This window comes from Patiria miniata, unplaced genomic scaffold (genome assembly GCF_015706575.1).
Source record: "Patiria miniata isolate m_02_andy unplaced genomic scaffold, ASM1570657v1 HiC_scaffold_5, whole genome shotgun sequence".
Taxonomy (NCBI): Eukaryota; Metazoa; Echinodermata; class Asteroidea; order Valvatida; family Asterinidae; genus Patiria; species Patiria miniata.
The window spans coordinates 11,884,451-11,910,262 of NW_024037072.1; the positions used below are offsets into that span (position 1 = coordinate 11,884,451).

Consider the following 25,812-nt stretch of genomic DNA (forward strand, 5'->3'; position numbering starts at 1 on the left):
TTTTTGATGACGTATCATATTCTGCGCAAGAATCGATGATGTCATCGATGGTGCACACGGTTTGAGGAGGAGTGGAATTTCCTACAAAACAAAATACTGTTTCACAGTTCTAAATTGTCTTTGCTGTATCCGACAATACTAGGCAACCTGCAACGTAAAACTGGTCATTTTTCTTTGGTGAGTAAAGTTTAATTTTAGTTTTCACTTCTTGCATGTTTTGACATTATCAACATCTTGTCGATTGGGGGCGCTATATTCGGAACACATGTCACATCGCGATCTACACGGAGCGCCGATTTCTCACCTCGGATTTCCCCGTAATTTGTAATGTAATGACAGTTTGTGTTATGTTTATTAGATGTCCATCAATGAGACATTTATAGATGAATATCTCAGTCATGATTGTTGTTAAGGTTTTCGAAGTGGCTATCGTTACGGCACTCGTTGTTTAGCGCCCTCTACGATATTTTTTTGATACGCACGCAGGTATATAATTATTTGTTTCCACACATTTTGTCGAGCAGTGCGCCAGCTTAGCCGATAGATATTAGAGGGTAGGATTTTGCACCGCGAGGTTGCGGGTTCGAATCTCAGGTTTTGCACTCGAATTTTTTTCCTTTTCTAACCTGAGGCTTTGGAGGATTTTTTTTAAAAGGGAGATAAAGTCCGAATTTCATAAAGTTCAAATTCACTTTTTTCCTTCTAATTTTATATTTTCTTGTCATGTTTTTCTTATAAAAGTTGGCAGGTTGCAGTCTACCGTAACGATAGAAAATGGGAAATGCGTTACGGCTGCCGTAACAATAGCCACTGCGTAATGTTTTTGTTGTAGATGTTTCAGTTTAACAGATCTCAAACAAGTGTTTACTCGGCGCTGCTGTATAATTTTGGTATCAGGTCAACTCGGACCCAAACCAAGTCGGACCCATGCCAAGTCGGACCCATGCCAACTCGGACCCACGCCAACTCGGACCCACTACCAACTCGGACCCACTACCAACTCGGACCCACGACCAACTCGGACCCACTACTAACTCGGACCCACGACCAACTCGGACCCACGACCAACTCGGACCCAAGCACGACCAACTCGGACCCAACAATGACTCAATCATTAGTTTCAGAGATTATATTTATAGGTGATCTTAATGTTAGTGCTTTTATAGTGAAGATATTCTGTAATTACATTGGGCAGAATGGGGCTTTTAGTTTTGTTGTTTTCTTGTATTGCCGCTGTGTGGAGCGCTATTTTATAATGCGTACAGTAAATACTGTTGCTAAACGCTTATCGTTTTGAACGTCATGAAACTAAACGTGCTTAGCTTTTTGAAACCGTGACCTGTGAAGCTAAACCAAGAGGTATTAATAGCGTATAGTACGGTAAGGCATATCGTATGTCATTTGTACAACTTGACATGCTTTTTCAAAATCTCGATTATAATTTTCAGTAAAAATTAAATTACTTGTTTGTTTTTGCAGGCCTTTGTGTCGTGTAACAAGTGGTTTTAAGTGGCACATTTTGTTTCAGTGAGGAAGTTATTAATTTGAAATAACTATTTAGGCCTTTCATTTCATGTAATTGTTTGATTTTTCTTAATTCACATCTGGCTTTGAATTTTGTGGGATTTTTTTATGAATCTGTTTAACTTTTAATAATTTTTGGATTTAACTTTTTTCCCCTGTGGAACATCATGGTGGAACATACAGGCAGCTACCTGTAAGGCCTTGAAGGATAATCTTCCCAGAGCTCCAATACTCCTTTTTGATGATTGACATTGCATCTATTTGTAGGGGATTAAACTTGATCATTTTTTAATTCACATGCTGGCTTTGAATTTTGTGGGTTTTTTTTACAAATCCGATTAACTTTTTATACTTTTTTGATTTAACTTTTTCCCCCCGTTGAAGTTTGGATTAAAAACGAAATAAATGCTGTAAAATTTAGCAAGATGGTGTGAACGATGTTAATTAATATGTTTTAATGAAAGTAAATAATTGGTTAAACTTTTACAGCGTAATATGTTTTAATGGAAACAATTAAAAATGCGCTTTACAACGACAAAAATGTTATACTGCTGCAATACAGATATGTACGGTGGCCCACAACTGTCACCGCAAAAGCAAAAGCGCCACGGTAAGCGCAAAAGCGCCACGGCAAAAGAAAAAGCGCCGCGGCAAAAGAAAAAGCGCCACGGCAAAACAAAAAGCGCCACGGCAAAACAAAAAGCGCCACGGCAAAACAAAAAGCGCCGCGGCAAGCGCAAAAGCGCCACGGCAAGCGCAAAAGCGCCACGGCAAGGCGCAAAAGCGCCACGGCGAAAGCAAAAGCGCCACGGCGAAGGCAAAAGTGCCACGGGTTTATTGGGAAGGGGCGCAATCATACATGCCGCTGTCACGCCCCAACTATCGCATCGGTCCCAACTATAGTTGGGCCTGTCCCAACTATAGTTGGGCCTGTCCCAACTGTAGTTCCACAGTTGGGCTGGCCCAACTATAGTTGGGCCTGTCCCAACTATAGTTAGGACGGTCCCAACTGTAAGTTCCACTGTTGGGCTGGCCCATCTATAGTTGGGCCACTCCGATCTTTTTATTTTGCGGTGTCCCAACTATAGTTTATATTGATGTACAACTGTAAAACGTTCCCTACAGCTCTGATACACGTCTGACTTTACTGGGGACCACTGAAATTAGTTATTGATGGGGCGAATCTATAGTTGGGCCACTCCAATCTTTTTATTTTGCGGTCCCAACTATAGTGTACATTGTTGTACGATTATAAAACATTCCCTACAACTCTAATACACATCTGACTTTACTTGGGACCACTGATCTCTATATAAAGACTGGATAGCTAATGAAGAGCCGCACAATGTACGAATTTGACGCCATATTGGTGAGACCGGCTGGTGATCTACAAAGGACAAGTTGCCGTCTTTATAGACAGCGTGATTTCTTTTGTAATGTCGCGGTTCACTTGACTTATATTTTGGCCACCACCACTGACCAACTGACTAAGGTTTACTACAATTTTTCTAACGTCGTGGTTACTTTTATAATGCCGCAAATCACTTATTTCGGCGTTTTTGAAATAATAATCACTACGGAAATGTGTCCTTTTTAGAACATCATAATATGTGTACGTGACCAAAATGCGCGTCAACTGTTGATACAACGCGCGCGTATTTACGCGTAGAACGTTCGTATATACGCGGCCATCTTCGTGAGACCGGGGGCGAATTGGTCAATATGCAAAGTCTACTGTGTGAATGTTGTATGCATATCCGCTATCCAGTCTTTATATAGAGATCAGTGCTTGGGACCAATGAAATTATCTATGGGTGGGGACCATCTGTAGTTGGGCCACCGCAATATTTTTATTTGGCGGTCCCAACTATAGTTTACATTGATGTACGACGACTATAAAACATTCCCTACAGCTCTGTTACATACTGTCCGACTTTACTTGGGACCTTTGACATTAGCTATGGGTGGGGCCTAGGAATTACCGGGCCTAGCTCTACTGAGTGGAGCGTTGAATTACGGGTACCCCTCCAAGGGGTACCCGTAATTCAACGCTCCACTAAGGGGTACCCGTAATTCAACGCTCCACTCAGTAGAGCTAGGTGGGGCCCATCTATAGTTGGCCGGCCATGGCAATCTTTGAATTTTGCAAAATGTTGCTGGACAATCAACCCAGCAGCTGGACAACTCATCCAACTAGGCAGTAGGGCCTACCACGTGACCGGCCAGCCTTGCGGCATGCATGCAAGACGAATACACGGTGCCAGCGCCGCGGAAATCCAACAAGAGCTATCAAGCATGAAGCATCCGGCGCAACTCCAGTCCTAACTATAGTTGGGCCGACCCAACTGCCGCACTATAGTTGGGACAGTCCCAACTATAGTTGGGACCGATGCGATAGTTGGGGCGTGACACCGCTACTACATCAAAAAATAAAATGGGAAGGAGAATGGCCGCCACCAGGAATTCTTATTAAGCACAGAATTTAATTCTTTGAGAAGTGATTTTATCGGAGAAAATAGCAAGGCCAAGGAAAACCGGTCAGGAAATAAATCGTCGATATTAATTTGTTGTAGGATAATTATTATTCCAAGAGAGTTGCTGCCGTGAATCAGAGTTTATCAGGGAGTGGGACTCGCTATCAGCACCATCAGGGCCGTTCCTCATTTCTTTACATTTCTTGGGATGCAAACAATTACGAGGACGGGAGGCTCTGTGAGCTGATGCAATTTTGAAGACATTTTTTTCCCCTTCCGACTAGCATGCAGAGAAGAGTTCCGTTAATTTGAGCCTTTTTTCACAGGTGTGTATACCAGTGTAGGCACGAAAGTGAGCTGCCCAGAGTGTATGAGTTAATTTTTTTTTCTTTTTCAGTATATCATACACATCTAGTAAGTCGATTAAGTCTCTCCTGCAGGGCTGCGGCAGTGGGTGGGTAAGGCTTGTCAACACGTAACTCGCCCGCGGGCCCATTAGGTTAGAAATTCCCAGAGAGCGGGAATTTCAAAACTCTTCGCTGAACGTTGCTTGCACTGACCGGTTTTCCTTGCTATTTTCTCAGCCATAAAATCACTTCTCAATTCATGGTGGCGGCCATACTCCTTTCCATTTAATTTTAGATGTAGTGGCGGCATGTATGATTACGCCCCTTCCCAATAAACACGACTGAGTTGAAGATAACTCACAAATCGAGAAATGGATCGTTCTATTAGACAGTTGCAACGCTTTCGACAGAGGAGGTTAGGTCGTGGATTTCATGTAAGGAACGTAACACAGGCGAAGACTTTGGATATAGAATAAGAAAGAAAGAAATTAACTTAAAAAGGGGGGGGTAAGGGAGATACACTAAACAAAGGAGAAGTGTTATCGTTGAGATGCCCAGTTCTAAGCTCTTCTATGAAAATTTGGTGGCTCTGAAAAGAGCCGTTTGCTTTGTTTCGAGTGAATACGGAACTATTTGATGCCGGAAACAAGCCCTCTTTCTGCCCTGCAGGCTGATTCTGCGATGATGTGGAAGACTGTCCACAGGGCAACTCATCATCGCTATCGCTAAGCATCATGAGGTCTTGTTCGGCTTGTTGGTTTCTTGAGCCGGGGGTGGGTGGGCCAATGAGTTCTAGGTTCTGAGTTAATTTCTTTCTTTCTTATTCTATATCCAAACTCTGGGCAGCTCAATTGTGTGCCTACACTGGTATACACACCGGTGAACTCATGGGCGAATTTTTTGGGGGCAAAACATATTTTTCCCAAAAAAATTCTTGTATTTCTGAACAAATTCCCGATTTCTCAGTTTTAGACGGGGGCAGGGACATTTTGCCCCCCCCCCAACTCTTTCAATTTACACCACTATGACTTCGCGCCTCTTTTTCTTTTCTTTTTTTCTCTCAGTTTTTTCCCCTTCCTTTTTTGTGTGCTATTCCAGGGGGGGGGGGGGGAAGCGCCCCCTTGCCCCCCTCGCGACGCCCATGGGTGAACTAAGTCTCAAATTAACGGAACTCTTCTCTGCATGCTAGTCGGAAGAAAAAAACTCTTCAAAAAAATGCATCAGCTCACAGAGCCTCCCGTCCTCGTAATTGTTTGCATCCCACGAAATGAAAAGAAATGAGGAACGGCCCTGATGGTGCTGATAGCGAGTCCCACTCCTTGATAAACTCTGATTCACGGCAGCAACTCTCTTGGAATAATAATTATCCTACAACAAATTAATATCGACGATTTATTTCCTGACCGGTTTTCCTTGGCCTTGCTATTTTCTCAGCCATAAAATCACTTCTCAAAGCATTAAATTATGTGCTTAATAAGAATTCCTGGTGGCGGCCATTCTCCTTCCCATTTTATTTTTTGATGTAGTAGCGGCATGTATGATTACGCCCCTTCCCAATAAACCCGTGGCACTTTTGCCTTCGCCGTGGCGCTTTTTCTTTTGCCGCGGCGCTTTTTCTTTTGCCGTGGCGCTTTTTGTTTTGCCGTGGCGCTTTTTCTTTTGCCGTGGCGCTTTTGCGCTTGCCGTGGCGCTGTTGCGCTTGCCGCGGCGCTGTTGCGCTTGCCGCGGCGCTGTTGCGCTTGCCGCGGCGCTTTTGCGCTTGCCGTGGCGCTTTTGCTTTTGCCGTGACAGTTGTGGGCCACCGTAGTACATGAGATAATTTACCTTACAATTACAATGAACATTTATACTAAACAGCATCACTGTAATAACAGATGAGAAGTGGACAAACCTTATGAAATGAATGATTGAAAACGATGTCGAATGATTGAAAACGATGGGTCCGAGTTGGTCATGCATGGGTCCGAGTTGGTAGTGGGTCCGAGTTGGTTGTGGGTCCGAGTTGGTAGTGGGTCCGAGTTGGTTGTGGGTCCGAGTTGGTAGTGGGTCCGAGTTGGCATGGGTCCGAGTTGGTAGTGGGTCCGAGTTGGCATGGGTCCGAGTTGGCTTGGGTCCGAGTTGGTTTGGGTCCGAGTTGGATCGAAACCATAATTTTTAGGCCTATTATTAATTAGCCTATTTGTTGTTGAACAAAAGTTGACCGTACCTGCACTGCAGCTAGCTGAATGTACAGCCACACACAGTGATATGACACGGGTAGAAAATGAGAAGGTACGGTATGGATGCTCATGTCATGATGAGGAACTGCAGTACGTAATTACATTCAAGCAGGAAGCTACACTTCGGATTCCATCAGTATCATCCCCCACCTTAGTTCATTTATAACTACCATACATGCCATACCAGAACTGTAACTGTAAGGTTTTTTTTTTACCAACCTTACACTTACAGAAAGACCAATTGAAGTTGCTGTAGCAGATAATTCTCATTCTTTTTCCGACCTCCAAACTCTGCTGTATTTTCTTGATGAGGATTAGTACCTCTAGGGTTTGTTGACATTTCTCAAATGTCGAACAAAAATGTGAAATTTACCAGAATTTCATTCACCACGATCACGGGAGTCTTGCACTTGGCCGTCTCTCGTCGTTTATCATCGACTGAGGGCACTTGAATTCTCTTGACCAACTACAGTGCGGCTTTCATTTCATTGAATGAGGCACGGAGACACTCTCCGAATGAAAGCCGCGCTGTAGTTGGTCAAGAGAATTAAAGCGCCTCAGTTGACGGTAAACAATGAGAGACGGCCGAGTGCGAGACTCCTGTGATCATGGTGAACAAAATTGTGGTAAATTTCACATTTTTGTTTTACATTTGAGAAATTTCAACCCACCCTAGAGGTATCACTCCTCATCAATATAACACTTGTGAAATATTGAGGCCAAACATTTCGCGACAGCAGAGTTTGGGGGTCGGAAAAAATTAAGAATTTTCTGCTACAGCAACTTCAATTGGTCTTTCTGTAAGGTTTGTAAAACACCCTACAGTTCTGGAAGTAATTTATAACTAAGTTAGACTGGTTGTTTAACCCTAACAGAACTCAACCCATCAAACCCCAACAGCATGATTTGTTGGAATCTGTCGGGATGGGTACAGTACCCCTAAACTGACAGTCTTTTACATTGGGTTGGCTCACCTCCAAAAAGTAAGTCAGAAATATGTGTGTGCAGTTTCCCATATGGTGTTGGAATTTGCCAGGATGGGTATGGTTCCTAGTAAATCTAGCCCCATAAATGTGGCCTATTTACTGGACTGCCTCCGTAAACATAGGCCACACATCCACATGTACAAAAATCGTGTCGACGGAGCCAAATTTTGATTTTCACATTTAGGCTTAGTTTGTAGGTTTTTTTTGCTTTAGAAGCATACTCACCCTCTTTACAGGCTAATCAGAAAGTGCTGCCTTTTTCAGATGTCTAATTTTTGTGAAATTTCATGTTGAAATTTTGATACGCAAACGTGTAAAAATGAATCTGGAAATTTCACGAAAAATATACATCTGAAAAAGGCAGCACTTTCTGATTAGCCTATAAAGAGGGTGAGTATGCTTCTAAAGCAAAAAAAACCTACAAACTAAGCCTTAATGTGAAAATCAAAATTTGGCTCCGTCGACACGATTTTTGTACATGTGGATGTGTGGCCTATGTTTACGGAGGCAGTCCAGTAAATAGGCCACATTTATGGGGCTATAGTAAATCATGCTAGGGAGTTGGGGTTAATGTGCCAGTCTATTTTTTACGTTTGCATGTTTTCAATACATTTAAGTTTTGGGACCCTCATACACAGTATTAAGAGTTCAACATTTTCGGACTAATTTTCAATTAAAGGGAAAATACAACATTTGCATACATCAAAAAATAAAACTACCAAATCATTTTGAAATACCTTGCTGGACTGTAAGTGAATGACAGTGTAAAGCATCCTGTAAAATCGTGGCACCTGGTATACTGTCATTTTCAAGAAAAGTGGTATTTTTGTATCAATTTCCAACGCTGGTCGGCCGACCAGCGTTGGGAAAAAAAATGGCTTTTTTTTTCAAATACTGGCCCCAATTGACCATCGCACTTGTTTGCAATCGATTACGCACCTATGAACGGGTACAAGCCAGCAAGACTGGTACCCTAACCTTACAATTCCCCAATGTATGTAAACTGCTCTGTTTCTTCTTATATGGAGTCAGGGAACTACAGGAAAATGATTGTTTTTCTTGGTTTTTATAGCATTTTCGAACCCAAAACCTCAAAAAAGTCAGTGTAACTATAGGCCTATTTGCTATATATTTCCAACCCCCCAATTCCATCCATTTCTGAAAATTACAGCAAAAGCAAATGATGTATATTCCCTTTAACACACATCCATGTAACTTCTGTAGGCAAATAAGTACATGTACATGATCTTTAATTTAAAAATAGATCATTTTAAAAACAGATTGTTCCAAAAACTGGCTGTATTGTCTTGAGGAATCATAAATTTGTTTTATTTTTGTGTTTTCAACTTTTAGGCTCGTCATCCTTCTCAATGCATCGGAACACTGCCACAGGCGCTAACCATGGCCAGCGGCCGACCCATCCATTGGATTCCAGGGTACTACCAGTTTACCAAAGACTGCTAACTCCATCAAATGTGTACCCATACCAATCACCCCCTCCTCAACAAAATGGAATGACTCAGCCTGGACTGTTTCTGATTGACAAAGGGAGAAAGTGAGTACTGTAAAACAAAAAACAAACAAAAAAAATGGAGAAGTGATCTTATAAACCAAAATGTATTTGGAAGCTTTTCTTTGTTTTAATTTTTAATACAAGAAAAAATATCCAAATTAGAAATTGCAATTTTCAAAAAATCCCAAACCGCAGAGGCATTGTGCAGATCAAAATTAATCTGTTAAGAAAAATGAAGTGGCACAATCACTTACGAGCTCTCACATACAGCGTGTCCGAGTCCCTAACTCCCTAAGCTCTCTTGACCAGAAGCAGCCTGAATCCTCCAACATCCTCCAGTGGCAAAGAGTTAAAAACTCTACGCACCTGAATCCTTCAAAATCATCCACTTTTTGTCGCTGGAGGCCTCTTCCTGGATCCTTAGAAATCCTCCACTGGGTTTGCTGGCGTGCTATCAAATAATCGGATTTCAATGCGCTTATGAGTTCATTAGCCTGTGTAACTTATTGAAATCCTCCATTATTATCCGGTATTGTGGATTGGCAATGCCAAGACCCTAAATTGTTGGAGTAAAGAGGCCGTGCAATAAACAGTGGTGTATGCTGGATGCCTACCCAAGTATACATGCATAAAGCAAGTAACAGCCTGAATCCTCCAAAAATCTTCTTTTTTTTTGTTGGCAAAACCAGCCAGAGCCTCAATTATCCAATTTCATCCAGCATCAGTTGGGGCCTGCTAGCCTGGATCCTCCATTATCCTCCAGAGGCAAAATCCTGTGATGCCCTCAATCCTGCAAAATCCTCCAGTGCTTCAATTTTCAAAGGCCCTCAATCCTTCGAAATCCCCCATTAAGCAAAGAGGATTTTGGAGGGATTAGGAAAGTTAGGGTTAACTAGAATGCAAAAATGAGTAAGTTCAAAATTCTACTGAACATGCACATGTTTTTGCTTTTTTTCCACTCCAACTCCAACTGTAATTTCCCCCATTGGTAGTGCAGGACATATCAAGTTGTTTAAGGATAATGGGACATAGTTAACTTTCACACGATAATAGGTCAGTTGAAATTGAGGATTCACTGAAATCATTAGACCATTCTTTCTTATAATGTTACATTTATGCAAAACAGGACCATAAAGATAGCCGGTGGCAGTCCAGTGACCATAAACCAACCTAGTCAAGGTCGACAAAGCCAACCAAATGCAACACCCCAACCAACAGTACCCATCACATCGGATAGGAGAGTCAGTCTAGCCAAGACCCCGGAGACGCCAAACACTTACAAACTGCTGGTTCAGGTTCTCGGGGACAAAGCCAAGATAGAGACTCAGAGTAGAGATCCGTCAGCCCCAACCGCAACAGACTCGAGGCTACAGCCTCAGACCAGTACACAGAGTGTCACCCAAGCTAACGGTCCAGGAAAGTCTACAGAGCCTCGATATTCTGCTATGAACAGTCGGATGGCGTCTAAAGACAAAAATCGGAAATCGTCCTCAGCGTCTGACGATGTGGGCAAAAGCCGGGAAAAAGCTGTGTTTATACACACGTACGCTGAGCGCCCCTCTGGTCATTCAACGGCGCACAAGGGCCGGGCTCACAGCCAGCCGACAAGGAACAGCTCCCCATCCACGGCTACTTCATCACATGGACGCGGTGATCAAAGGGAACCACAGCATAAGCCCAACAGGCTGGTTGATACACCCAAAAGCTCCACCAGGGACCATTCCGAATCCAGTGGGAGTAGTAGGAAAAGAACCCATGATAGTCGTTCAGCTCATGTTCCAAGCCCCAAACCAGACACCACAAACCCCACTGGTAAAGCATTGGACAAGGTAGGCATGGTTATTGTTGAATGCATGACATGTACATGTACTTGCATAAAGTTGCTGAATGTGAACTGACTGTACAGCTAGGGGTGTGCATTTACGGGTACCGGTAGTACGGGAAACTGGGTACCCGATTGAAAAAAATAAGGATACCCATGTACCAGATAAGAAACCCCATCCCAAAATTAAAATCACGGAAGTTGCTGTTGAGATTGTTCATAAAGGTCAGCATGATAATACAACCACATTGGCGCTTCAATACAGCAAGATACAAGTGTGTACAGTGAGCTAACAACTTTACGGTGTAAATTACAACTTTCGCGAGTGTCTTAAACGCGAAATATGTTTTGTTTTCCCATGTAGCCTGGCTTTCATTTTGAAATTCCCCACAAATGGCATTCAAAATCTTTCTTTTTCATTGTCTGAGAAGTTGCTGAGTAATTTGTAAAATTGGTTACGGGTACCCGATCCCATAATCTGGAACCGGTTCCTGACAAAAATGGTTGGGTACTGGGGTTCCCGGTTCCAATGCACAGCTCTATGTTCAGCCATTCAGAAGTAAAAAGTGTTCTCAAAGATCAAAAGATTACTCTGTATCTGTTAATTTACTTGATTCTGTTTGAACTAGAGCAGATCAGTCCTGGAAAAGATCTTGTTTCGAGGGATTGCAGTTAAGATGAGGAACGAGGGTTTTCACGACCTTCATCGTTATTTTATGTCGTCTGTTTCATTATTTTTAAAAAGATTTCAGAGGCGATATGGAAAAACTACATGAACTCCAAGCAGAGCACCCAGCGACTGTACATGAAGGAGAATCTACGACAGACGCTGGAAGGAATTATTCAATTAAAATACCAAGGTAAAAATGAAAATTAAAATGTGACCAGACGTGGTTATCATTTTGATATTGCTGTGCCGGCAAAAGTTAAATCACGAATCAACTAGTAAGTGACAAATGCTTCATTGATTGAACTTGTTCTCGGCTGTGTATTTGTATCTGAAGTTTGATAATGCTATAAATGTTAGTGCTGTGCGACTGCCGACTAGTAAAATTCACTCATCAGGTAGTCGTGCGATAAAAAGTCATAACTACCCAACTAGTCACGACTATTTGTCATTTGTAGTTATTAGGAAATATCGACGGTGTTTTCACAAAGTGACAAAAACCTCAGTATCATGCAAAAAGGTCATTCCGAGATAATCGCCTTTGAAGTTAATCATTTTTTCAAAACACCTTTTCGACTAGTTTTTAGTTATGAATTTAAGAAATTCTTGCATTGTCAAGTAACGTATGCTTTGTTCTTTGCTAATTCAAAGTTGTTTATTAGAAGTCTTGCTTAATTAAACTGTAATTCATTAATAAAGATCAATAAAAGTTTTGTTCACTTCGTGAAAGCAGCAAAACACAGAGGCCTCACTATTTTGTCCCATTAAGTTGTACACACTCTTTGTCACTTCGTGAAAACATAAAACGTTCTAAGAAATTGTTACACTTGCGCGCCTGACGTCGCTGCAGCGCGCGCGTGTCTGTTCTTTATCGACATCGTTCACGGCATACGCCTCCAATCCCGTCCAATCCCATCCTAACGCGTGTGTAGAGAAATGATTTATTCCTCTGGCCCTGCTAACGAGGTAAGTTTGTGTCACTTCGTGAAAACAGAAAAACACGGATTTTAGGCATTTTGTCAAATGTTTGTTTACGATAATTACAAAAGTAAACAATATTTCGCTTTGAAACTCAGCCAAATTCTTCCTTTTATCAAATGCAATAAATTGGCCGGCAAAACTCAAAATTTTCGATTTTGGAGGTTTTTGTCACTTCATGAAAACATCATCGATATGTCTGATTAATGGAGCACTACATAATACATTGTTACAGCTAGTTCTGTCTATGCTAAAAAAGCATTTTGGACAATGTCCTACTCGCCAGTTTCTTGTTGGTGTGGTTTGATTCCAGTTTCTACAGAGCACTTTTGTTTGATGAAACGTCTATTCCTGTGATCATTTCATAAATTTTCAACTGTATGTATAAACATGTTCATTGATCATACGATAAATTTTCCCCATGAATGTCCCAACCAACCTTTCCCGACAACTAGTTGCAGTGCTATGACTAGTCATGGCTCCATGACTAGTCCTGGCACCACGACTAGCACCGGAACTAGTCAGGTGCCACAAAGAGTCAACTATTACGCAAAATGAGATCGTGACTATGACTAAAAGTCACCACTGACGATCAGTCGCACTAAATGGGAACAACTTTGCATTTATTTTGCAGGTACAATGCTCTTTCTTGTTGGTTCCTCCCTCAATGGATTCGCTACCAACAGCAGCGATACTGATCTGTGTCTCATGGTCAGTAGCAAAGAGGTAAGCTGATGGGGTTCTGTAAGATATATGTTGACTCCGTGTGGGAACTTTAGGTGGTGCTTTGTGGACAAATCTTGTAGGGCTACGCCGAATATACAAAATAATTGAATATTAATCAACCTTATATTGGAATAGCATTTTTCCGATTCAGATATTCGAAAAATGTGAGCGGTCTCGAAGAGATGATGAAAAGCCTCAATTTTTATCGTATTAATTCCTTGGTTTTATTGTTTGTCAAAGCCACGCTTTTATTGAAAGCCACTTTTGCACATGATGAGAGAGCTTCCGTGAGGAATATTCCCTCAAATTTCTTCTTGAAAATGTGTCAGATATCAGCCTTTTCACTTCCTGGGCCCAATTTCATGGCTCTGCTAACCACAGAATTCCGTGCTTAGGATCACCATTTTGTGCTAACCGCGCTAGCAGAAATATTCTGTGCTAACCCTGTAAGCACAGAATTCGTAGTTACAGGATGTACGCATGCGCAGAAGCCAAAATTTCATGTTAATTTATTGCCCTTGATTGGATTGGCCCAGTCAGGACACACAAAAATGCAAAGAATAGGACAACACACACGTTGTAGATCCTATACATGGTGCCCAGATGTGCTGTATTCTCATAAAATATTGCAGTAAACATGGTCAAGTCTACAATCCTTCCTAACCAGTCAGTGTGCTGAAAAAACATGTCATGTATTTGTCTTGACACATGATTCATTCACACAAGTCCCATCATTAGAATCAGGAATCAGTAAGGGATCTATTGTAACCCGATTCTCTCATTCTGTTGTCCTCTGCAGCTGAACCAGAAGCATCACGCAACCTACATTTTGAATGTGTTACACAACCTCATATTGCAGAGAAGCAGTAAGTCAGTAGATGTCTCATAGGATTATTTCTTGCATATGGTGGGCATTATTGCATATTTGAGTACATTGGCTAAAATGTGGGTGTGCACTGTTTAAGTCCTCTCTACTTTGAAGTTAAAGAGTCGAGTCACATCAGTTTTTCAATTGTTATGGTGTTTGAATCGTGTGCAATAGTACACTTGTGTTCTTGGGCAAGACATTTATTTACAATTGGCTCTCTCCACCCAGGAGTATAAAGGGGTACCGGTGAAGATAGAGACCAGCTTGCACTGATGTTGAGCTGCTGCAGAAAAAAAGAAAATTATAAACTGATGAACGAGGTGATAATTGTGAAGTGCTGTGAGACCGTTGGTAAAAAGGATTTTTTAAGCACCACATTATTACTTACTACTATTATTTGTGTTTCTCAAGTTTGAGAAGCATGAGGAAGTGACTCAAATCTCTGAATTTCGGGAGTGTTCCATTGGGAACAATGCTTGTCCAGGTCAGACACACATACTTTTTCCATCTGGGAATGTAAGACTGTGTTCAAATCACTTGGCTACGTCTTGCAACTACACACTTAGCCACTTAACCAGTTTGTGCCGGGATTGTTTTTGACAAGAACAGAACAAGGCGCGGGATTATTTTTCACTGGACCTCAAGCCAGGTGGGTTGAAGCCATCACCCTCGGGCAGCACACTCATATTTCTGGCCTCGCTCGCTGCGAGCGGGTCGCTGACAGATATTTCTGGCCTTGCTCCCTGCGTGTTTATCTGTCATCCGTTCCGAATACCGCTAAAAAACCTTTGCGTGTATACACGTCATCCGGCGCGAACTGGTTAATTCAGATGCAGCCTCAAACCCGGTTCATACTTCACGCGAAAGCGAAAGCGAAGCGAAATTTGTGACGTCAACAATACATTCGAAGCGCGTCCACCATTGTTCACGACATGAATTTAGCTTCGCACATGCTTTCGCGTGAAGTATGAACCGGGCTTAACATCTTCACATTTAAGAATGCTGCTCTCAATTCTTCAAAGAGGAAGGTTCAAAGCGGAACAAAAATGTTCCACATCTTCTCATTCTCTTTTCATTGGATGGACAGGCATTCAACCAACAAATTTCTTCAGAGGACAGGCAGGATTACAGATAAAATCTTTTCCTTCATATTGTAATTGTGCAGAAATGTGCCGTTAATTTGCGTCTGGAATTGATGTAACCCTAGAAGTGCTCATTTCTGAATTGGAGGTTAGATATTTCTGACTTTTTTTTTGAACACAGATTTTGTTTCTGAAGCTCAAGTTATCTATGCCAAAGTTCCAATCTTGAAGTTTGTGTGTTCAAGCACCTACAGGTACGTATAACTTCACATTTGTCATTAATTTTTTTTTTAGAATTTCGGTTTTTGTTTTCTCTATTCCAAATATAGGATTTTTTAAATCAGAAAGTGCATCTCTAAAAGAGACCACAACTACATTTCTCCAACTACAAGTTGAAAATCATCTTTTTTTGAACAGTTTTAGGTTTAAATGCCTCAGTGGTAGTTTTAGTTTCACTTGGCGGGAAAAATGTGTACAGAGTTGATAATACAGAATTCTGCATATTTTCCCTTTTAAATTAAAAATGTTTAACATTTATTTTCTGTTCTTTACACAGTGGGCTTGATTGTGACATAAACATCAACAATGCAACCGTAAGTAATCTCTTAAATTATTAATTCAATTTGTGTGTAAAGTATTGCAGAAAAAATTGTAAAATGGTTGTAAATACTGGCTTCTGAGCCGTGGCATATTTAGTCCATTAAGAATGGACGAGGACCCTGGCGTTTTAGTAAACAGGCATTTGTGGCGGCAATGTGTTTATTTATACTACAGCAATGTGGATTCTTACTGAACAAAATTTGGACATTCTTACAATTCGATTTACAAGATACAAACACCCTTTTGTAACACTCGTTTCCATTTTGGATTTTTCCTTAAAGGGTATCAGGAATACTCATCTGCTGCAGATATACTCAAAAAGTAAGTACATATACTCTCCCATCTGAAATTCTCATCTTTTACCCAGACATCTTTCAGACTTTTCAAGGATGTTTTCGTCTGGTTTGAATTGATGAAAATAGCAAAGCTCATCCGGTCGCGCAGCTGGTATGGCTTTACAAAATCTGACATGCAGTCTTGAAGTTAATCCCAACTCCACCAAATTTATCAAAATCCTGGCTATGCAGTATTTGAAGGATCTGTTTACTATACAGTCAGCTACCTACTATGCTTGATGTCTCCCATGTCGTGTATTACAAAGAAAACCATATGCTTAGAATTTGCGTTGAAATAATAAAAGTCGGCAGATTTTTTGAAATATTTTGGAGAAAACGCCTAGGGGCTGTTCAGAAATTGTCATGGATGCAAGACTTTTTCAGATGTACATTGTTGTGCATTGCTTTGTTGCCTGATGTATCTTTTATGATATGCCGATTGTTGGTGCTATGGGAAAACAAGAGAGGACGCTTTTTAACTGCTTTTGAGAGCTCTATTGGGGGGAAAGATTTCGTGCGCATACTCGCTTGTGTGCGTATGGTACGAAGTACACCAAAATCATTTTATTCTGAATGTGCATAAAGACATAGCGTCTTCGTGTGAGCATGAGGCGTCGTTCGCAATGCATTCGAATGTCTCTCCCATTGGTCTTGTCCAACTCTACTTTATTGTTGAGGGGGTACAAGTTTGTTCATGGAGCCCATACATAGCACAAGTTTAGTGTATCAAATTGTGACCACAATGATAATAGTGCCCTCCATCGGCTATTTGTCCGGGCACTTTCAGTGCACTGTCCCTATAAGATTAGACCAGGCCAGTGGTAGAGGAAGGCCCACTGGTTGCCCTACCGACAGCCACCCACTTAGGTTCCTAGGCCATACAATGAGGTCAGTGTGGTCAGTCTGAACTACCAGCATTCCATTCTTAGCCATCATCGTATAAGCATTCACGAGTTGGCCATTTTTGTTGAGTTCCCTGAATGTATTTCATTAATTGTTAACTGTTGAATGGGATGGCGCCAGACTATTTATGCAGCCATAATGCAGCCTTATTTTACTGTCATTTTTTTTTTAAATCTGGCTTTAAACATTAGGGAACGTTTAATTACAAATTTGAAATTATTCATTGAAACAGACTGGAATTAATTAGAAATTAACTTGCTTTCATTTCTCTACACAAGTTCTAAAAACCAAGATTTTACCTCACTTTCAATCCAATTTGGCCGACTCGTGAATAAGGCCCATACCACTGTTCTCAAGCTCCAGTCTTAGTCAAGAACTCGGTGATCTTTTCCCATCCTTGTTTTACTTACCCTTCAACCTTTTGTTTCTGCTATTAAAATAAATTGTACAAAGAACGAATATCCGGGTCTCTGCGCTTGCAGTATATACCAAAACTGTAGCCAAACTTGACGTTAACACTTTGAACATCCAAGTTACACTTTACATATGTGCATCCTTAGTTGACTGGCGAGTGGCTCCGTTGGTGGTTCTCATCAAGCAGTGGGCATCTGCTCAAGGCATCAATGATGCGAGTCAGGGAACCCTGTCCAGTTACTCACTGGTACTCATGGTAATCAACTACCTTCAAGGTACATTTTCCAAAAATCCTTTAATCCATGCCCCAATTTTGTCTGAAGTTGGCTTCGCTTCACCTGCTTTTTGTGTTAGGCGGCGATTCAAGTATGGCCCTCAAAAAGCAATGTCTTTTCAAGAATTTTCTCCCCCGTCAAAATAGGCTACCAGCTTCGGTCCAAAAATTGGGCCACCGGTATCAAAAAATCGAAAGGAGCGATGCTCATAGTGATTTTTGGCAAGGTATACACATCTAGAGTTGGAAAATGTGTGATAGCTTTGCAGTGTGAGTGGTGGCATTTTTTAGGTGTTATCTCTTTTACATTTTTTTTTTCTCAAAATGGCGGCCAATATGCTTGTTACCAAAATGTGGTAACAAGCATGTTTTTGCCACCATTTTTGTTCATAAAGTGATAACACCCCAAAAGCTGCCACCGCTGCAGTGCTATCACATATTTTCTAACTACAGGGGTGCATACCTTGCCAAAAATCACAATGAGCATTATTCCCATCATTTGATACCTACCAAAGCCCCAGGCTGATGGCCGAAAAGCACTATCAGGTACAAGAAACAGACAGTTGTACTTACTGTTGCCCTTTTATGAATATGATCCCTGACCCCCTTGGCCCGTTTGGCTAGGAACCATCTTCAGTCCTGCAAAAACTTCCAATTGCCATCGTGTAAAAATTGGATTCCCCTCAATCTTCCAAATCATCCGTTATTTCTTAAATTTGTTCAGTGGAGGAGTGACCACTACCTCAATCCTTAAAAATCCTCCAATAAGCACCGTTAATAAATCGAGACAGTGCCAATGATATCCAGAACAATGCCAATGATATCCAGTATAATTTATGCCTCGCAATGTTTGGCTGAACATAAACAATGCAGGGTACAGCCTGTGGCCTTAACTCAATGCATCATCAAAAATCAACATTTTTGCCATTCAGCTTTTATCCTCCAAAACTGCCTGGTTGATTTTGGAGGATTGAGGAGGGTTAGGGATAAATGTACAAATAATATCATATGTACTTAGGTAATGTTTAACTCAACAAAGTGTGTTAAATCTGTAGGTGATCATTCTTCATTTTGAAATTGATTCAGGGATTTTGTTCAATTTTATTTGTAGCCAAATGCGAGCCATGTGTTCTGCCTTGCCTACATCAATTGCACTCGGTGAGTAATGAGTATTAACATCAATCAATTTCTGGACTCTCTAGAGTCATTTGATACGAGTGATGGGAGAAATCAGAGATTTTAAAATTTGGTTATCCTAATTTCTTTCAAACCGAATAATGGTTATCTGATTTCACTGGAAGTTCCCACCCAGCTCACAGTCATGCCAACAAATAGTGACGAGTGAGGTACCACATGCAATGCCCTCCCAATGACTGGGTATAGTTTGCAGGATTCAGTGACCACTGGGCCTTTACAAAAACACTCCAGAGCTGTACTGATGAATACAAAATTGATGGAAAATCGCTGACAAGTCGAATGGGCAGGCTATTGTCATACCAAGACCACTAGCAACTGGATGCAGTTACAATCAGAGACCATGGAGCAAATAGCACTCCGCACTAATGACGTCAATTTTGCTCCGCTCCATACGTGCGCATACCTCGGATGTCAGACAAGCTTTCGAACAATCAGTCGCGCACATGCATGCACATCTGCCCGCATTCATTTGCATAGAAACGGTGTTGCAAGCGTGCGCATAATCTTCACACGAGAAGTTTGTACAGCATGTGTGTCTGAGATTCTGATACTTGCTTCTGTTTTAATCCTTCTGTTTGTGCGGAGTGCTATTGGGGGATGTTCCAGTTGTTTTCTTTAGCCTGCGTCACAAAAAATGGAAAGCTTAATTTTTTTGTAAGGTTGATTGAGAATATCTGGTTTCCAAAATCGAATTAGACTGGTGGAATTCAAACCGAATTATAAAACGGGATTTAAATCCCACCACTATTTGATACTTGTCCAGCGCGGAAGTCTTTTTCTGACTATTTTGGCCAGAGATTTATGATATGCCCATATTCCTCTAATGCGATCTCTTTTTTTGAATTTTTCCTCAGAGTACCTTCAATTCCCATTCCGATGTTCGGTTCCTGTACGACACCCATCCCTGCAACCCCCTCCCAAGCTACATCACATTCCAATCGAAGAACACCAATTCAATCTGGGACCTTTATCGGGGCTTCTTTGCATACTATGTGGAGGAGTTCAGGTTCCAGACCAATGTCATTTGCGTACGACTTGGTAACACCTACCCATTGGCCAACGCTCCATACCACAGCAGGGATTGGGTGGAGAAGTACATCTACATCGAAGGTATGTATCGGGCAGTTTGAATGAATACATTGTGACCGTTCCTCAAGTACTACATTAACCCTAAATCCCTACCGTGTTTTACTAAGTATTGGTCCAAGTCCGCCAAAATCCATCACTGACCCTGCTTCACATAATGCTTCAGGACCAAATCCGCTGAAATCCACCACAAGATCACCACTACAAGGTTCAAGGTTCATTTATTTTCCACAGTATCAAATCAATAAATGACATGAAATAATTACATAACAGAAAAGAATTACAAATAATACAACAAAAGTGATATTTTAGAGACACTGCAGAGGGGCCCATTGAGAAGCAGAGCTTTTAAGCATGGGCCCCAGACAGGCATGCTCAGGCACTACTATAGTGGCTTGTCTGCCAAAATCCCCCCCCCCCCCCCCCCTCCAAAGGGGGATGGATTTTGATGGGTTTGGGGAGGTCAGGGTTAACCATTTGTCTTCCTAGAATCCAAGTGCCCATTGTATTAAAGATGTGTGCCCTGTGCTCTTCAAAAATAGTTTTTTTCTGCTCACAAAATTTTAGTTTGTATGTTTTGTTTTTGCAATCCTTTGATAAAAGGGCTAAACGTCGGTGGACTTTTTCGTTCGATGTCTCACTCAAAAGTGAATAATTTTTTTGAATTGCTAGAAAAAGAGATATTGAAAACCCCCTTTTTTTTTTTTTGAAAATAGCACAAGGGAAAGCATCTTTGAGCTTCCACCCTTTACGTTGGATTACATTACTAAATTACTAACTGCACATATGAAGTGAAGTTTAGGGAATTGGGGTTCCCTGAGCGCCCACTAATAACGGAAGCATTTGGCCAGCTATTAACTAAATGATGGTCACAGAGTGTGCAAGTTGACCTCAAAAACCTGCCAGAATTTATGGGAATACAGGACATCCGGGCACCATGTATAGTGTCCTGTCTGGACTTATTCAAGGCAATGGTTAGCTGTTCCAAATATTTGTAAAGGTTTCCGAGAGGCACAAGCAGAACAGCCACTGCGTGCCTAATTTCAGATACTTCACATTGTTATTTCATGCTTGTTTACCAAAATGACCAAACACAGGACTGTATTGTAGTGCTGTTGAACAGCCCCCTCTCTCGTTATGGTATTCAAAATTGGACTGAAAAATGATTGCTTATTTACTTTTCGTGTTATATCAATTCATTTGTCCACGTGCTGGTTAAGCCTTACACTCAACCACCACGTGTCAGTACAGAGTTAGAGCTGTATCTAATATATGCCCTTCTAGCACAAAACCACTTGGAAATTGCAGGGCTCTATTTTGAGATACAACCTATAATGTAGAGCATATTGATGAAACTTGGGAACCGAAAATAATAAATAACTCTGTCAGATTTTTCTCCAAGTTCCATGTTTTACATCATCGGGAAGTTTGTCAATGTTCTTTCCAATAAACCAAAAATCCTAGTTTTCCAAAATTGGTCCAAGTGATTATGAGCTGGAGTGTTACATTCTATGGCTTGGTGTTCCACTCCATATTCTTAACTTTTTAAAACTTGACTTGACTTGACTTGACCCAACTGTCCCTCTTCACAGAGCCCTTCGATAGGAACAACACCGCCCGCGCTGTCTACAACGACACCAACTTCAGGAGGATTATGCGGACGTTTGAGAAGACGCATCGGAAGCTGAACCTCCTTGGCAAAACCGATTCAGTGGACCCCGAAGAAGCACTGGACTTCATATACGAATGGTTGCCGAAAGACACGCCCCCTGTGAAGAAGAAAAGGAAATGATCGAAGAGAATCGTAGCTGTCGCAGAAGCTTGTTGACAACAGAAGAAGTTGCACTGCATCTCATGGACGCAAAGCGCAGACTCTGTCAGTGCAAACTGCAGTGGGCCCTTGTAAATGCAGCAGTAGGGTAGGCCAACCGTAAGCAAATAAGTGGGTATTAATGTACCCCAACTTGGCAGGACTGAAAACTTGTCAGAGCCTTTTGCCACAACTTCATATGAAAATCGGCAAGAATCTGACCCTGGTGTCAGCGGCAGAATGACATCTCTTCGCTGTTTAAAAGAAGAACCATTCTCATTATGGAATTATTGATTTGTTGCAAGCAACGACATGCATGAAGATGCAACAGCTTTCCACGACTTTACTTTTGGGCCCGTCTCAATTCATATCCGGGATGAGTTTGGGACAAGTTACGGACATTGCATCGGGTAAAGTGGCAGGATTCTGAACAACTACCCTGCAATCTTCCCGCAATGAAGTTATCAATATCGGTGAGTCAAGCAGTTGCTAATGAGCATTTTACCGGAACACATCTGGGACAAATGCAGAGCTTCTTCCAGACAAAGTGAATGATTCTACCCGCAACTTGTCCGGGATGTGAAAGAGACATGCCCTTATGCACCAAGTCTCGTTTTGAACACTGCTATGAAAAAGTGGACAGTAGTTATCTCAATATATTTAGTTGCATACTTATATCTCTTAGATTCCATCATTATAATGCATATGGGTCATTCTATAAACTTAGGGTCCACTTTTTTCCTGTCCCTGTTACATCTGACATCTGTGATTGCAGAATTCTGATACACGCTCTTCTTAATGCAACCTCCTCCAAGAGTGATTACAAAATAGCAAACTACCTACCCAACAAATGAAAATCCTTTGGAGTCATTATTAATGATACTTGAAAGGCACATTACAAGTTCAGAGCTGACAGGGACGGGGAAAATGTCACACTTTGGACCCCAGGGCCGAGTTCGGGTGGTTGTACTTGACACGGGTATAATTGTTCTCGCGCTCAACGGTGGGAACACGACCCACTAACACTGCACTCGGAGCAGGATCACACACCACCTATCCGTCAGGGTTTCGCAGGAGCAATATACCCATGTCAAGAACAGACCGCCCGAACTCGACCTAGATGTATAGAATGACCCATGATGAGATGAGATTGATGAGAGGCACGACTAAGCAAGATTAATGTTTCAACTCCACGCATATGTATAACTTACAAACATGTAAGTATTTGATGAAGCAGTGTTCATAATAGGTGATTTGTTAAGGTTGCCAGATACTACATGATGTCATTGCCACAGATGCTAGCCCTGCAACTGCAGGATTTCAAGCTTTTTAAAAGAATTGCAAATAACATATTGGTGCCATGCATGTCTGTATACTTGATATATTCCTCAAATTCCTTGTAAAACTAATCGTGCCCACCTACATCCCTGCATTGTGAAATAATTTCAATTGGTCTGCAGTCATGCACTTCGTATTTTTGTTAGTCAAATCAGAAAATTCAGAGGACATTTTCAGGGCATTGTCGATAGAAAATGGAGTTGTCTTGTAATGAGATACACATAATGGGCCAGTCCATACATTTGGGGTCCAATTTTGTTTGTGTCCCTGTTACATCTGATGTCAGATTTTGTGAATTCAGGACACATTCTTTAATGCCTTCTATCTCCCAGAGTGATTATGTACAGCAAAGTACCTGTCAAACAAATAAGAAATAGTTGGAAGTCACTTTTAACGATACTTGTATGGCAAATTACACAGGTCAGGTGTAACAGTAACACAAACATGTCACCTTTGGACCCCACATTTCTGGACTGACCCAGCACTGTAGCAAGATACATTACTTATGGCAAAGAAGGAGGAGACTGTTAGCATTTAGGGGAAAAAATTCTCACCTCAAGAGGTTTCTCACTTTGACTTGAGGGATTTTCTTGTTTTGTTTTGTTTTTTCATTTTTTTTCTTCAGAATGTCAATGAAATCACAGATTTACCCCTAGAAATTACACAAGGACATTTTTCTCAAGCAAACACTCGATCAGATTTGTCGATACCCACAATATGATGATCCTCTATAATTGTTAGCGTAAAAATTTGAAAACATTAAGTTAGCATCACAAATCATGAGAAACGTGCAGGTTGATGGCTTGAGCACTTGCTACTTGCGGCACCCCTTTGTCTAAAGGTTCTCCTCAGAACCAGATTTATTGCCTTCTAATCAGGTAACTTGAACCACATTCCCCATTTTGTTGGGTATTTGTTACAGTGTGAATATAGTGTGTTATATTAAATCTTCTGCCCGGACAGATTTTGAGTTATCGGTTACACATCATGTATTGTAAAATGTTAGAAGCCGACACTAAGAAGCTGCTGAATGTAAAGCTAATAGACACCATTTGTAAAACTTTTTGCCGAATCAAGGAACAACAATACAATAAATCTGAAGCAGGTTATTATACAAATAATGAAAGTTTACAAGTGCAATGGTAAGAATAATTTCATGAGGTGACAGATGGAATGTTCCATTCCACAAGGTGAAGCCGAGTGGAATGGAACGTTCCATCTGTCACCGAATTACATTATTCTTTCCATTGCACGAATGTGAAACATGCAATATTTGTTTTATACAACAATGAATAAATCCTCGGCATCTGATTGGTCAGAGCCACCAATCGTGTGACTATGCATTGGAACTTCTATGTACCGTGGAATGGCAAACTTCTTATTTTACCATGCGGCTGGGCCGTGGGTTGGGATGATTAATTCAATTCATCAAAGACCTACCAATCACAGGACGGGGATGTATACAGGTGTTGTATAATTAATGAAAACTAACCTGTCAAAATTTCAGCTCGGTAGATATACAGGGTGAGTAAAAAAAAAACGAAACCCAAATGTCGGGACCATTGTTTTAGTGAAGTTCTGCATGTAGCACTTTCAAAATCTAGGATATCAAAGCCCAATTTATAAGCTTTCTTTTGATACAAGAATCATTCGAATCACTCCTGTACTTTTCAAGTTACAGAATTTTAAACACAACCGCCGTTTTAAGGTTCTGTCCACGGATAACAAAAAGTTCAGTGTTCTTTCAGCAAAACGAAAACAAATAACATAAGGATGTATGTGAATTGTTGTCGTTTTGCTGAAAGAACCCACACCTTTTTTGTGATCCGTGGACAGAACTTTAAAACGGTGGTTGTGATTAAAACTCCGTAACTTGAAAAGTGCATAAGTGATTTTAATGATTCTTGTACTAAAAGAAAGTTTATGAATTGGGCTTTCATATCCTAGATTTTGAAAGTGCTACATGCAGAACTTTACTAAAACAGTGGTCCCGACATTTGGGTTTCGTTTTTTTTTTTACTCACCTTGTACTTTATGAGAAAATGCATCTTTATCTTTCTTGACACACAGCATGGATTTCCATTGAAAGCTCGATGGTTTGGTCTTTACCATCGTGAGGAAATGATGGCACGCTGTCATGAAAATGACAACGATTTCACATGATGCTTGATTCTATCATTTACTCACAATAAAGTAAGATATTTCATGATATTTTGACAGTTTCATTTTTGAATGTTTACAAATGGTGTCCATAACCTTGAAGCACAATAGGTGTAAATTTAAACTTGCTCACTCTAAAATATTTATAAGAACTGTTCTTTCCCCGACTGAAAAATGTGTTTCTGTGTAAACTATTCAGGAAAATTGTTGGAAAATTGCTGTAACTGTTGTGAAAAATCATTATTGAACATATTATTAAATAATTATGTCTTATTGTTGGCTACAATAGTGGACCTCATTATTTTGATAAGAAACCCAAATAGTCGGTGAAAAACCTCAGGAAGGTACGTATTGTGCACAATTATCAGGTTCATGAACGGGAACGTAATTGACAGCAATTTGTAAAGGGAATGGTTCTGGACTGAAACTATTGGAGGTACTAACGAGTTTGAACTTTGAACATGTTTGAGAACCTGGTTTTCAGAAACT

At 41.0% G+C, this 25,812-nt stretch overlaps 1 protein-coding gene across 4 annotated transcripts; it reads left to right on the plus strand.

Moving 5' to 3' along the window:
- The first annotated feature begins 21 nt into the window (after positions 1–21).
- Positions 22–24,142, plus strand: LOC119741072 (poly(A) RNA polymerase GLD2-like). 4 transcript variants are annotated; one of them, XM_038216724.1, is made up of 13 exons: positions 22–177; positions 8,904–9,105; positions 10,190–10,892; positions 11,631–11,745; positions 13,165–13,256; positions 14,056–14,122; positions 15,388–15,460; positions 15,763–15,799; positions 16,088–16,127; positions 17,605–17,733; positions 18,844–18,890; positions 19,784–20,039; positions 21,608–24,142. In XM_038216724.1, exons 2-13 carry the CDS (start codon positions 8,921–8,923, stop codon positions 21,805–21,807), a joined length of 1,944 nt encoding a protein of 647 aa, XP_038072652.1. In that variant the 5' UTR covers positions 22–177; positions 8,904–8,920; the 3' UTR covers positions 21,808–24,142. The 4 variants fall into 4 exon arrangements, with proteins under 4 accessions (XP_038072652.1, XP_038072653.1, XP_038072650.1 ...); XM_038216725.1 differs by lacking the exon at positions 22–177 and adding an exon at positions 237–329; XM_038216722.1 differs by lacking the exon at positions 22–177 and adding an exon at positions 240–317.
- The last annotated feature ends 1,670 nt before the right edge of the window (positions 24,143–25,812 follow it).

Excerpts from the sequence above, each read along its gene's own strand:
- LOC119741072 (XM_038216722.1), top strand. The coding sequence starts at position 266 with ATGTCACATCGCGATCTACACGGAGCGCCGATTTCTCACCTCGGATTT. Across the intron at positions 10,893-11,630 it reads CTGGTAAAGCATTGGACAAG|ATTTCAGAGGCGATATGGAA; the intron begins GTAGGCATGGTT and ends ATTTTTAAAAAG. Across the intron at positions 17,734-18,843 it reads GGTAATCAACTACCTTCAAG|CCAAATGCGAGCCATGTGTT; the intron begins GTACATTTTCCA and ends TTTTATTTGTAG.